Source organism: Microplitis mediator, chromosome 9 (assembly GCF_029852145.1).
Source record: "Microplitis mediator isolate UGA2020A chromosome 9, iyMicMedi2.1, whole genome shotgun sequence".
NCBI lineage: Eukaryota > Metazoa > Arthropoda > Insecta > Hymenoptera > Braconidae > Microplitis > Microplitis mediator.
In genome coordinates, this window is record NC_079977.1 from 4690911 (window position 1) to 4706489 (window position 15579).

General features: G+C 25.7%; 1 protein-coding gene across 3 annotated transcripts in view; it reads left to right on the plus strand.

The window, feature by feature from the left end:
- LOC130674263 (A-kinase anchor protein 200-like) overlaps positions 1-15579 on the plus strand; it is a 63315-nt gene that overhangs the window by 19929 nt on the left and 27807 nt on the right. For 2 of the 3 annotated variants that reach the window (XM_057479534.1, XM_057479536.1), the window contains exon 2: positions 7849-8157. In XM_057479534.1, coding sequence (XP_057335517.1) covers positions 7921-8157 — 237 coding nt within the window. In that variant the 5' untranslated portion in view covers positions 7849-7920. Of the gene's footprint in view, positions 1-2118; positions 2397-7848; positions 8158-15579 lie in introns of those variants that run through there. The other variant, XM_057479535.1, reaches the window with a different exon arrangement.

Sequence of the window (15579 nt, forward strand, 5' to 3'; positions counted from 1 at the left end):
ATTGAGTTGAGGTAAAAAGTCAATCAGACCTTTTTTGTAGAGAATTTAATTTCCTAAAAAAATGTATCAGTACATTTTTTCATTCAAATCAATAGTTTACACAGAATCTTAATTCAAAGTCTTCTGTAGCAAATTTTTCCCGCCTTAAGATTTTAAATTTTCGCAAGCTCTCACATCGAATTACGTCTTAACGCTCACAGATACGATAAAAATGTACTGCAACATTTTTGTAGGAAATTCAATTCTCTACAAAAAAGGTCTGATTGACTTTTCACCCAAACTCAATAGTTTAGCTCCAATTTATATTTTAAGTACAAAAATAATAACAGATTTTCAAATTTGACCCAAAACAGTTTAAAAAAAAGCACACCTGCGCTTTCGAGCTTGAGGTGTGCAAAAAAATCAATCAGAAATAACAGTAATTATTATTATTATAAAATCAAACAGGTCAATAAAACAAACTTGTCATCAGTGTAGTAATGTAATGAAAAAGCCATTTAAAGTTCCAATAGCCTTGTAACCCCAAACAAAAAACTCAATAAATCACTCTCGAAATTATCCGTACACGAGTGTTATATAGAGTGTGGAAAAGCCCTTGATGCAAGGCCACGCGTGTTCGATCTGCCCGGGGAACAAATGTAACAGCTAAACCAGCATACCGCCGAGTAGAGTACAGTAGAGAACTCAGATCTGCTCTCAACTCTGGTCTCGGGTCTCTAGATTTATGTGTTAGCTTCCGTTAAAGAACGTGCTCGTAAATGTCCATATGACCCACAGTAAGTCCCAATGCCCTTATGCCATTCACTCAACACATTTTAAACCCCAGACAATAATAATAACAATAACAATAAATTACCACATTTACACTTTATTTTTGTTAAACCGTAACATAAATAAAGACATTTTATCATTATTATTATAACTATTACATGTAGATAAGACTTATAGTAACTATACAGACAAATACTGCTTAAGTATTTACGTAAATATTTAAAACATAAGGCGCTGGAACAACAAGAGCCCCGCCCTTTTACTCCATCTACAACCCGACTAGAGATGACTTAAAATTTCCCCCACTAGTTTATCTCACTCTTACTCATGGGGTTGCTATGCACTTATTTGTACTTGAAAATCCCGTGTACTTAAATTATTAACTTAGTTTGTAATTATTGTCATTAACAAATTTTAAATTATCCCTCAAATTTACTTTCCCTTAAAAATTAATATTTGAATTTTGCCGCGAAAATTTGAATTTCAAAAAATGACAATTTTAAAATTACCGCCAGATTTCATATATTTAAATTAAAATCAATAATTTCTTGGTAATAAAAACAATACATCATATATATATATATATATAATAAAATTTTCCCCATGTTTATCTCTCTCTTATTCACGGGGTTGCTATGCACTTATTTGTACTTAAAAAACCCGCGTACTTAAATTATTAACTTCATATACAATTATTCTCATTACAAAATTTTAAATTATCCCCCGATTTTACTTTTCGCTTAAAAATTAATATTTGAAGTTTTGCCGCGAAAATTTGAATTTCAAAAAATGACAATTTAAAAATTACCGCCAAAGTAATATATTTAAATAACAATCAATAATTTCTTGGTAATAAAAATTACACATATACCTAATACATATACATATATACATATATATATATATATATATATATATAAACTAAATAAAATATATGACAGGGTGTACATTTTTTTTATAGTAAAGTTGAGGGCGACTTAACGTATAAAGAGAATTTACGATGTGTTGTGATTATTATAATTATTATTATCATGATATGTACAGACGACAGTCACCAACCGGCAAATGCAAGTAAAGTACAATTAAATGTAAACGTATATAATAGATATAGAATATATAGAGAATGGAGACAGTATTGAAAACGGACGAACCAAAACGACGCCACCATACACACAAACATACACACACACATATATATATGTATATATATCACATACTATACTATCCTAGCCATACTCCCCATCCCCATACAATAAAGTTTATCCCCTTTGCCGCAAGGGCGCCACTGTCGCGTCTTCCTCCCCCTCCAGCAAAAAATTACAAGCTCGTGTTTCGAGAGTCAGTCGGCTGCGCGTTGCCAAGCCTAGTACATGAAATTGTCAATGCTGCTCTTTTTTACCCTGTGTTTAAATATTTAAATTTATAATAATAATAAAATATTTAAAAAAAAAAATATACAAATATATATAAAAGTTTTTTGTTTAAATTTTATACGCGAGTGTTTTGTATACATAAAATATAAATAAGTAAAATATTGTTAATATAAATTTAAATTTAAAATTGTTGACTGGCTGTGGTTATAAGTGAATATAAAAGTGAACGTGAGCTTTTTAAAAATATATATTGTGAGTAACGTATTTATTTAAATGTTTAATTGTTAGGATTTTAAGTGGAGATTGAAATTGAGATGAAATTTGAATTTGAATTTGAGTTTGGGATTGAGATGATGGGATGAAAGTTAACGGTACAGCGCTAACTCTTTAGAAAGAATGAGGATTCGTGGAAGGACGAGCGTGCGCGTGCGACTTCCTGGATGCTAAAGACTTTGATGGACAGTTTTAAATATCCCTCTTTAGCCTTTTGACTTCTTAGAAAATCAATGTTAATTCAGTTATGTTTTATGGTTCTGTTACTTTATATATCTCGTCTGTCGGCGGTTTTTTTTTCACATGCCGGAGGTTGGGACGATGGTTACAGTCGTAGGTGTTATTTTTTAATCTGGATAAGGTCTGGATCCATCGGGATCGCCATCTTGGAATGGGCATCAATCGATAACACGCTCTTTATTTCATTTTACTTTATTTTAATAATACTCCAGTTATTAAATTATTTTAAAAAATCCACTTATAGTTTTTTTAATTTTCTATACGTGATTTTTTTTTTTTTTTTTTTTAATTGATTTGGTGAAGAAAAATCCAAAATTGTCTTCTAACTTCAGAAGTTACTCCACTTAGCGGCCTAATAATTTTTGAATTTTTTTAAAACGATAAATTACTAAAAAAAAAGTATTTCAAAAAAATGCACTTATAGATTTTTTAATTCTCTACATGTGGATTTTTTTTTATTTGTCAAAAAAAAATCAGAAACTTGTAAATTGTCTTCTAACTTTAGAAGTTACTCCAGTTAGCGGTCTAATAATTTTTTGAATTTTTTTTTAGGCGGTAAATTATAAAAAAAAAATATTTCAAAAAAATGCACTTATAGATTTTTTAATTTTCTACATGTGGATTTTTTTTGATTTGTCAAAAAAAAATCAGAAACTTGTAAATTCTCTTGTAACCAAAATCATTTTATTTAAATATTTTAGGGAATTTTTTCCATCGGTTCTGTTGCTGTTATTAGAGTTTTTGTACTTTCTCTGGCGCGATTTCTTTGTTTGATTTTTCCACAACGTTCTACCTGCCGTGCATTTAAGATCTAAAGGGAGAGTATAAGAAAGAAAAGAAGAGGCCGTAGGCTTTTTTTTTTTCAAGACCAGTCTTTGGCGATTGTGTGTCAGTTGGGTTGGGCTTGCCGCGTTTTTTTATTTTTAAAATTGATACCCCGAAAAAAAATTTTTTTAAAACATCAATTTTTTTTTTTTACTCCAAAATCAAAATTAAATTTTATTACAATAATTTTTTTAATTTGGAGTTGATTGCTTTTGATTTTAATTAATTATTTATTCAAAAAAAAAAAACTCCAATTACCATATTATTAAATTTATTTAAATTTAGCGTCGAAGTAAATTAATTATTTTATTCAAATTTAATTTTTTTACTCCAATTCTTTATTTAAATTTCCAGATTCAAACTTTTAAACTTCAAACACTAGTTCGTAATTTTTTTAAATTAAAAAAATAATTATTCAATTTTTCTGAATAAAAAAAAATGTCATTAAAATTATTATATATTTTTTTATTCACTAAGAGATGAGTTGTTGCCTTTCTCTTTACTTGAGTAAGACCTTTTGTAAATCTATTAAAAAAAAAAAATCATAAATAATTTTTATTTTACATGATTGTTTCTAACGATCAACTTTAAAAGTCATGCTACACTTAAATAAATTCATCACATGTTTAGTAGAATTTAGATTTTATCATAAATACACTTTTTTTATACTAAAAGTCACGTTATACTGCAGCAATAAATTTTTATCATATTTATATCATCAGGGTATAAGTGTATTTTTTTAAAATTAAACAAAATAGAAAAAAAAATATATATGATTCAGCTTTAAAAAATTCATAAATTACCATATTTATTTTTTATTATTTTAAAAAATAATAATTATTCTTTTATCTAGTGTAACACACGGTAGCACTTCCTCTAGTCGTTTTTCATAATTATTTTAATATTTTTTGTCCCTCTATTTTTTACTCTTTTTTTGTCATCGAGGTAACACGTGCGCTTTCTCATACTGTATGCGGGTTCGCACTCACTTGTACGCACGGCTGCTCTGCATTACAATAAATTTTCATTTCGAGTCGAGGAGTAGACGAACTAAACGACCTACACATTACACACATGATATACACACAAGTTGACCAGATGTTTTTGGTAATTTTATTTTTCATAGGAAATTTTATAAGCATTTAATTATTCCACTTAAAATAATAATTAAAATTTTTTTAATTTTCCCGGTAAAAAATTCAAATTTCAACTTATGATAATTAAGCATGCATTTAATTAATTATTTTGCAGTAGGGTTATAGGCAAATGTCTTCTTGAGTGAATGCAAAAAAAATTATTCCAATCGGTCGAGTAGTTTAGGAGATATCGAGCTTCCGTACATTCGAACAGACAAATGTACGAATGTCCGGATTTCATTTTACGGCGTAATTATGCAGTAAATTGCTCGGGAAAAAAATCTGTCATGTTGAATACAATGCCCTCGGTGTACTCGTACACTTTTTGTTCAAATTCAATGCATGGAAAGTGTAATTACAATATAAACTATTATATGATCGAAATAAATGACAGTAAAGTTAGCGGACATCTGACAATTTTTGAAACTTTGAAATAATAAAAAAATGCACGTTTAGAAAATTCAAAAATGAGTCCATGCATTTTTTCAAATTTTATTATTTCAATTATTTAATTTTTTTTACATGTAATTAAAAAATTGTCTTATGTCTGCTACATTTACATTCAAAATATAAACAAAAAAAATTAAAATATATATTTATAATAATTAATGATGCGTTTAATTAATTATATACCATTAGGGTCATAGGCAAATGTCTTCTTGAGTGAATGCAAAAAAAATTATTCCAATCGGTCGCGTAGTTTAGGAGATATCGAGCCTCCGTACATTCGAACATCTAAATGTACGAATGTACGGATTTGATTTTACGGCGTAATTACGCAGTAAATTGCTCGGGAAAAAAATCTGTCGTGTTAAATATCACATTCTCTGTGTACTCGAACACTTTTTATTTCAATTCAATGCATAGAATCCACTGTAATTACAATATAAACTATTATATAATAAAAATTTGTTGAGTATTTAATCATTTTATTTTTTTTTTTTAATTGGCATAGAAAAATAGTTATCGTACTTAACATTTAAAATCATCTTAACGACTTACTGTCATATTAATCAACGTTCATTAATCTATTGAGCGGATTGATAAAAAAGATTCATCTTTTATTCTATTTATATCTTCACAACTTAGTCATATATTTTTTTATTTAATTGTATGACTTTTATTATCATTTTGAGTCACTGGATGATACACCGTGACCTTATTTTTTTAAAACCGGAAATATCAAACAAAGTGCAAAAAAAAAAATTAAATCAAATCAAATCAATGAGATTTAAAAAAAATGATTTTATAAGTGATACAATTTAAAAGAAAGTAAAGTTTTCATCCCACGTACTTACAATGCACATTAATAAATTAAATCCCATAAATCCGATCACGTAGGCGATTAAATGTCGTCGTCCTCGTCCTCGTCTTCGTATTCGTGCTTTATATTTTATGTTATCGACCGACCGGACGAAGGATTAAGGGACTAATTTAATTTATCGATATTAAAAATAATAATAATTCAAATTTTATATATCATTTATTTAAATTGATGGATGAATACTGTTGGGTTTCGCGGTTAGCATACTAGAGTATGAGATTGTGTGCACACATAAATAAATGCAAGTTTAAGTACTTTCATACGTTTACTGACCTATTCCGTTGTGCAAACATTTAAGACACCGAGAAGAGTAAACACTCGACGGCCTTTCACGAACCCACTTTGTGTAATCATAAATTAGATACTTTGACATTTTTTCTTATCCTTTTTATAAAACTGTTCTTTTAAAAAAAAAGAATGAATTAAATATTTCTTAGACGTTGAGGAAAAAAATAACGTTTAGAAACGGCGTAGATTTTTTTAATACAGTAGTCTATGGAAAATTTTTTAACAAATAAATTTTTTTATTAACGAATTTAAAAATTCCATTAAAAATTAATTTATTAATTGAAACAAAAAACTTTTGTTTAAAATATACTGAGAATTGTGTTTAATTGTTTAATTAAAGAGGATTTTTGTGTTGACAAAATTATCCTTTACATTAAATAATTTTTTAATCCAACCCTGAATTTAAAAAATTTTTAACTTTAATTCATATTTAAATATTTAACACAATTTTTTTTTTAAACCAATACTGAATTTAAAAAATTTTAAACTAGTTCATATTCAGAAATTTGATAAAATTTTTTTTTTAATTTAAATTTTCCGGAGTTTAATAATAAATCATTTTTTTTTTAAATCTAACACTGATTTTAAAAAAATTTTAAACTGTAATTCACATTCAGAAATTTGATAAAATTTTTATTTAAAATTCAAATTTTCTTGTTTAAAAATAAGTAAATTTTTTTTTAAAAACCCAACACGGTTTAAAAAATTTAATACTTTAATTCATATTTAAAAATTTGATGAAATGTTTTTTTAAAATTCAAATTTCCTTGAGTTTAAAAAATAAGTAATTTTTTTTTTAACCGAGCACTAAATTTAAAAAATTTTAAACTCTAATTCATAGTCAGACATTTGATAAAATGTTTTTTTAAATTTAAATCTTAAGTTTAAAAATAAGTAATATTTCTTTTAAACCAAACACAGTTTAAAAAATTTTAAACTTTAATTCATATTCAGAAACAATAAAATTTTTATTTAAAATTAAAATTTCTTGAGTTTAATAATAAATCATTTTTTTCTAAAAACCCAACAGTTTAAAAAATTTTAAACTTTAATTCACATTCAAAAATTTGATAAAATCTTTTTTTTAATTCAAATTTTCTTGAGTTTAAAAAAAATTTTTTTTCCAAAAATCCAGCACTGAATTTAAAAACTTTAAAACATTAATTCATATTTAAATATTCGAAAAATTTTTTTCGAAATACATAAATTTTTTAATTCCAAAAATTTTTTAAAATTTCCCGCCTTTTTTTAAATTACGTAATATCTAACCATTGAATTAATTGTTGTCTTAAACAAATGTCCTATTTCCCAGCAATACTAGGATAATTTAATTCAAATGTTACCGCTATAATTGAATGTGTGAAAGATCAGTCTCATTGACTTGAAAAAGAATTAAAAAATATTCCTCTTGTTTCTTCTTCTTAATTTTCTCAGTCCTCCGCATTTTCTTCATATTAATTTAACAACAAAGTATAATCTTCCAACTGATCTCGTTTAATTTGAAACATTCTTTAGTATAAAGCTCATTGATGCAAATAAATAATAATAATAACAAAAATAGTTTTAATTAAAATACAAGCGTTTGAACTAATAATTAAATTCCTTGTTTTTGTTACAGACATTAGATAGACATACGAGTAATTTATTGATTGGTAGAGTATATAACGGAATAGAAAAATAATTATTTAAAATGGGAGGACGACACAGCAAGAGGTCTATGGACGTGACAACGACACCGAAAAAAGATGGAATCCCCGCAGAGGGCGATGCACCGGCTGTAGGTGATGGTAAATTGGAGAGGATCGAGGAAGCTGATGCTAACACCACTAAACCCACCACCAATGGTGTTGCTCCACATACGGACACTCCTGAGGACAAAGACAATGTCAATGAAAAGGAATCTGCTACAGAAAAAGACAAAGAAAAGGTAAGTTTTACCTATGGGTTTTTTTTTTTTTTTTGAAGATTTATTGTTTTATTTTTGTGTTTTGACATTTTTAGTTGTAAGTGAAAGCTTTAGAAAAAATATTTTATTTTCAAGTGATAAATTTTTATGATACTTCAGTTAGATGACGTCTTATAATTTTTGGATTTTTTTTTAAATTATGAGTTATAAAAAAAAAAATATTTGAAAAATTGCACCTGTAGAGTTTTTAATTTCCTACATGTGCATTTTTTTACTTTTTTTTTTTTTTTTGTAATTAATGTTGAAAAAAAAAAATTTGAATATTTTTTAGTGTCTTCTGACTTCGATCATTGAATTTTTTTTGAAACTGAGAATTGTCAAAATTTTATGGTATATTTTTGTACGGGACAGGATAATTATTTTATTTATTTAAAAATTTTATTTAGAGTACAAATTTTATTCTGGTAAAATTTTAAGTTAAATTTTGAACTAAAATTTAAAAAAAAAAAACGACCTCGAAATTTTTCATTAAATTTTTAAAATATCATTCGGAGTAAAAATTTTATTTTGGTAAAATTGTAAGTCAAATTTTGAACTAAAATTAAAAATAAAAACGACCTCTAAATTTTTCATTAAATTTTTAAAATATTCAGAGTAAAAATTTTATTTTGGTAAAATTTTAAGTCAATGTTTGAACTAAAATTTAAAAAAAGGCTTTGAAATTTTCTGTTAAATTTTTAAAATATTATTCAGATTAAAAATTTTATTTTGATCAAATTTTCTCAAATTTGAACTAAAACTAAAAAACAAAAAATTCAATTAATTTTTTGAAAACAAATCAATTTTGAAGAAATTTTATGTCGAATTTTTACCTAAAATACAAAAAATCTTCACTAAACCAAAAAAATTAATTAACAAATCACTGAAAATAATCAAAGTAAAAAAAAAAAATGTTATAATTTTTCCGCTCCACTATTCTATTTTGTTATCGTAATTAGCGAGTTTCCGATGAATAACATACATAACATTATCCAATGGAGTGACAATGGTCTCCTTCAACAAAATATACACTTCTATTGTTCTCAATATATTTATTATTTAAAAAAAAAAAAAATAAGTTACATTGACGCAATAAGTTTAGTACCTGCAGATAATCTCCACGAACCTCCTCATCAACGCCCTGTTTTATTGTCTATACATTTGAACTCAGTTACTACCATTACGTTGACAAACGGCTTTTGCAACGACATTAGTCACGCTAAAATCGATTACTCTATTTTTATTTATATTTATTTACTCTAGTCGCTTTCATTACTGATTTATTATTTCCACCTGCCTTGTGCGCATAATAATTTTTAAAAAAAGACAATGGTTTTTTTTTAAATTTAAAAATTAACTCAGTAATTATTATTCATCGGTTTATGCACTGGAAATTTCCGGTTATTTTAAACTCAACCACACTCTTGGCATTCACTTAGAGATGATAAAGAATTATAAATAATAATAATAATGATAATAAAGAGTGGATGCCATCAGGTGCGCCGCAATCTCGAGGACGTATATCCAGCGTTTAACATTTTTACAGTCCCGTAAATATTGTCGTTTGTTTTTGTTGTGTATTGTGTATTATCTTGACCTTGTGTTGGGCATAGAATGCAGGTGCAACCTTCAATGCACACCATAAATTTTAAAACTTTAAATCACGATGGATTTTATTATAAATCATTCATTATTTAAAATTCATTTTTTTATTGATACTAGAAATTTTAATTATTGATAAATCAAATTATCGAAAAATTTTGTCTATCTATTGCAGAATTCAAATTTTATTTTTATTTGTTTATAATTTTTGTTTGATGAAAATTAATTTAATGTGAATTAAATTTTTGAATGAGTAAATGTAGCAGACAAGAAAATTTTTTAATTTACTCATTTTTGAATTTTCTAAACGTACATTTTTTTATTTTTATTTTATAAACATTTTATTTTATTATTTCAAAGATTTTTTATCTTGAAAAAAATTATGATCCCGAAGTTATCAGACAATTAACAATTTTTGGATTTTTTTTTAACCAATCAGTTACAAAAAAAAAAAAATCTAAAAATATGCACATGTAGGAAATTAAAAAAACTTCAAGTGCAATTGTTTAAAAATATTGTTTTTTTAATATTTTTCATTTTTAATCCATTCCAAAAATTATTAGACGTCTAACTTCAGTATCATTAATTAATTATTAATTATTGTTAATAAAATAAAACTTGAGTTTATTATTTTTATCGGAGCTATAAATTAGATCATTTTAAAATGAATGCAAAAAAAATTATTCCAATCGGTCGAGTAGTTTAGGAGATATTGAGTTTCCGTACATCCGTACGAATAAATGTACGGATGTACGGATTTCATTTTGCGGCGTAATTATCAAGATAATCGATTCGAAATTGCGATAGTTTTGTTTGTGAGTCTTTTCTCTATGGATTACAAGACTTTTTATTTCATTTGGCAGTATAAGATGGTCAGTAATTACCATTTAAATTCAAAAATTAAGACGGATACGAAATAGGGAAGTGCTGAAAGATTTTTTTTCTAGATTTGGACTTTTATTCAGTCGTAAAAAAAAGTAGGTTTATTGTTTAAGTCAGTGGATTGAATAATAAAATAAACAATAAAAAAATTCAAGGATTACTTTTATCGGTAAAAGTTCTTATAGGATAAAAAATTACTCTTTTGGGAAATAACTTTAGTGTACTAGCGATTTATTTAAACGCAGACTTACATAAATAAAAAGTTTATTCCTTATACTTTAGTACTTTTTGTTACAATCTTTTATTTTATTTATATACATTTACTTCACTTTATGATTTTCGCGTATTTCTGCGAATATTTTATCATTTTTTTCATCTTTTTTTGATACAAAGAAAAAAAAATATTTTATTGAATTAAACTTTTGAAACTTTTATTGATAAAAATAATTCTACTCATTTCCGGTCCAATGATCAAAGAGTTCTCTTAATTTAAATTTTCAAACTCATCAAATTCCCGCGCAAAAAAAATTCCGCAGCTTAAATTTGAAAGTTTTCAAAAAATTTGAGAAAAAAAAATTTTTCCACAAACGATGACCCCAAGAAATTCAAAAATTAAATTTTTCCCTCTCATTCATAATTCAATTTAAAAATAAATTCCCGCCAAAATAATCATAAGTGTCTTTAAGTACACATTCGAATTCAAAAGAAAAAAATTTCACCGCGATCCTGGACGGAAAAAAATTCAAAGCCGTTGCAGTCTGAATAATTTCAGCGAATGAAAAAAAAGGGAAATTTTTCAATTATAAATTTTTAATTAAAAATAAATGCAATGTTACTTACAAATAAGTATTGTCATTATAATAAATGAACGCTAGTTTTACGCCTCTTGTATACATTTTAAACGCATTAGTGCTCAGACATTTGATTTCATGCTTGTTAGGCATCGAGTGATTTTTCCTTTAAAAAATAAATCGTGAGTAATTTATTCTAGGAATGTGATACACTCACTCGGTAATATTTATATCGCTGATAAACAGGAAGGAACATAATAGTTTTTAAAATAATAATAATAATAAAAAAAATATTTATTATAAATCTACAGATAGGAATTTGCGATAGTTGTCATACTCTACAAGTACCGCAATATTTTTTAAATATATATAAAATATTATTAATTATTATTATTATTATCTATATTTTTAAGAGAATAAGGAAAATTTTGTTTCCGCCATATGTATATGATAGAATTAGTTAATGTTATTGAAATTGGTATCATTAGATGGTCTTGACTTGAATTTGTGCCTTTTCATACTTTAAACTCTTTTTAATTGCCAAGTATTGAGATAAATAGATTTATCTATATCATTCGAATTACATTTAAATTACGCGGGAAAAAAGACGATCGTATTTATTTTCTTTAAATAAATTAATACTTTAATTATTCTGTCACTAAATATGACTGAATGTCACTGAATATATATCTATATTATTTATATCGCGGTACTTATTCCAAAATGACAGATTTTTATACTCCCTTTTGGTTTTTGGAAGCTTCTCAAAGCCAAAAAAGTGTGGATAGAAAAAAAAAGATTCATTGACACAAAAAATCTTTACTCGCCTAAAGAAAATTTTTACTTACCCCAATAAATTTTTTGCATTGTGAATTGAAAACAAAAATTTATTTAGAACCAGAAAAAATTACTTGGTGCAAGGAATTATTTCTTGACCAAAAAAATCTTTTTTCGCCCCAAGACAATTTTTGTATTTAATTGATAATGCATAAAATTTATTGGTGCAAATTGAAATTTTGTTGCGGCAAGAAATCCTTTTTTTCTGCGTATTTTATAAATTTAGTAGTGATATTTGGGCAGTCACGTAGTGACTGCAGGTTGCTCGTTATTATTATTATTATTATTATTATTATTATTATTATTATTGCTAATTACTCTATTCATGTTAATAACAGGATTTTTTTTAACTTTTGTTGAAAAAAAAAATTATTTTTCGTGTTCTTTGTAAATTTTTTTTCAACATAAAGAGTAACATCAATTATTGACACGAAGATAAGCACGTGTAAGATTTTTACATCAATACTGCATTCATATATATTTATATATGTACATATATATATGAATTATTAAGAGTAAAATAAATTGTTGGCGGGTGTATTTTATCGCCTTACTTTTAACTCCTTTTGCGGACAGCATCGCGTGTAAAAAGAATTCAGTAATTCAGTGAATGCCGGATGCCAGCTCGATCTTTAAATTTTTATTTTACTTTAAAATAATATATACTGTTAACTTTGCACAAATTTCACTGCTTAAATTTGAGTAAAATTTATAAAAGTGGAAAAAAAAAATTAATCAATATTTTTCAATTAGAATTTTTTGAAAATTTAAATACAGTGACTGTCCGTCATAAGTCTGGTCTAGGGAACAGGGGAATTTTTTTTTTTAATTTCAGTCTCCCTATTAATTATTTAATTACAGGGTGGCCACAAACTGGGAATACTATGGAAATGTCAGGGAATTTTGAAAAGTATCCGGGAATTTTATTGCGACAGTTCAAAATTTTTGAATTTTTCTATTGAAAAATTATTATTATTATACACTAGTCAAAAAAACTAAGGGGTAAAATGGTCCTACAGTCGACCCGTCATAAGCCTGGTCTAAGGGACAGGGGAAATTTATCTTGAAATTTCAGTCTCCCACTACCGTGTGTTTAGTTTTGATCTCGACTACTCGTTATAAGCCTGTGTTTATTTTCCATCATTTTAAACGTCATATTTCCGGTTTATCACATGCGCCAGTGTCCCGATTTTTCTAATGCTTATAGCGGTAAAATAAATACTTATTTTTTTACACAAATAATAATAGTAATGTAAAAAATAATAATGACTAAATATATTTAACATATATTCACAATATATTCTATCAATTATATTTTAAATATAAAGCCAATATATTTTGTATGTATTTCTTTGAACTTTTACTGCCTCTATGATTATCCATACAAAATAAATTATACATATAACTTCATTATATTGAATATATATTTTATATATACGAAAATCGGCCAAAAGTTATATATTCCATATATATTCTATTTATATTTTTTTTATATGTAGCATATATTCGTCTATATTTTCAGTATATTTGACGCATATTTTTGTTATAATACGTTTATATATGATTTATTTATAGAAATATATTTTTAATATATTCAACATATAAATTTTTTCCATGGGCGTGGTATTAATTACAGTAATAATAATAATAATTGTTATTGATCAACATAATGCTCAATAAAACTTTTCAATTGTAATTAATTATTTCAATTATCAACAATAAATAATATTTATAAAATAATTATCCGCGAAAGATCAATAGTAAATTTTCATCATTAATTTTGATATTTTGTTCCTTCTGTCAGTTTATAATTTATCGAATTTTAACGGAGGCTTATAACGGGATGTCTGCTACGAAACTCAAAAAAGTGGTCAAGCGGAGGCTGTTTGGACTCAGTACCTGCCGATTAAGGGGAGAGACTTATGACGGGTAGTCGATTGTGTCAAAAAATTTTTTTATATTTCAAAAATATCATATTTTTATCAGCCAGTGCCAAAGCTCAAATAAATATAAACTAAAATTAAATTAAGAAAACAGATTATTTACAAAAAATAAATTAGCATTAATTTAATAACAGGAATTGAAGTGAAATACTCAATTACAATCAACATTTATTAAATAATGACAGCTAATAATAATAATAATAATAATAATAATAATAATAATAATAATAATAATAAAAACAAAACCGATGTGCGATGAAAAAAAATAGACGTTATCTTGTTGATGCGAATTCCCGTATTTATTTTTTAATTGTGTCTTACTGAGTCTAAAGAAAGAATGACAGAGATTAAACTGCATACTGAGATTGAAATTAGATGCGCATAAATAAAAAAATAAACCTTTGTAATAACAACAACAACATCAACAAGAATAAGAGCGCAAATGTATGATGTATGAGCTCATACAAGCGCATCCAAGTGTTTTATTTGAATGCCCAATGGAATGTCAGGATAAATGTTCATATAGTAACATATATATCTATACATTACGGATATATGACACTCAATATTAAGCACTGAATCATACACTTGGGTTTCAGTTGTCGACCAGTTGTCCAACTTTTACGATTGACGTACGACACGTGTGTACATGTACATTTTAGTTATATCTATTTAATACTGATATATATGTACAATATATTTATCTATATAGGTGTATTGGAGATATGACATATTTTTATAAATATTATCACTCGTTAAATAATTACTATCTTGTATATTTACGATTCGATAAACAGCCGATTAATTTTTTTTCTTTTTTTTAATTATATTTTTAACAGACGCTTTAGTTTTACTACTAGTCTTTGACTCAATGACTAATTGATTCTGCCTAAGATTTAATAGATAAATTTATTTTTCATTCATTTCTTTCCTGTCATTCATATTTTTGTGACTCATTTTAATTATTTTTAGTTATCATTCTAATATTATTTTCCTTATTTTTTAACGAAATTTTTTTCCGTATACATTTAAACGGCCTATCTTACCCCATGTTAAAAAAATTAATTTTTCCTAAATAACAGCCGAATAATTTATTATATTACTGATAAATATATATATGTCAAATTATATATGACTCATCTTAGCCCATTAATTAAAAGAAATTTTATACGGTCCATTTTAACCCGCTTACTAAAAATATATACATATATAAATTTTTATAAAACAATAATAATAATAATAATAATAATAATAATAATAATAATAATAATAATAATAATAATAAGCAGGAAAACGTGAATAATTTTTTTTTATAAAAATTTAAATGGTCCACCTTACCCCATGTTTAA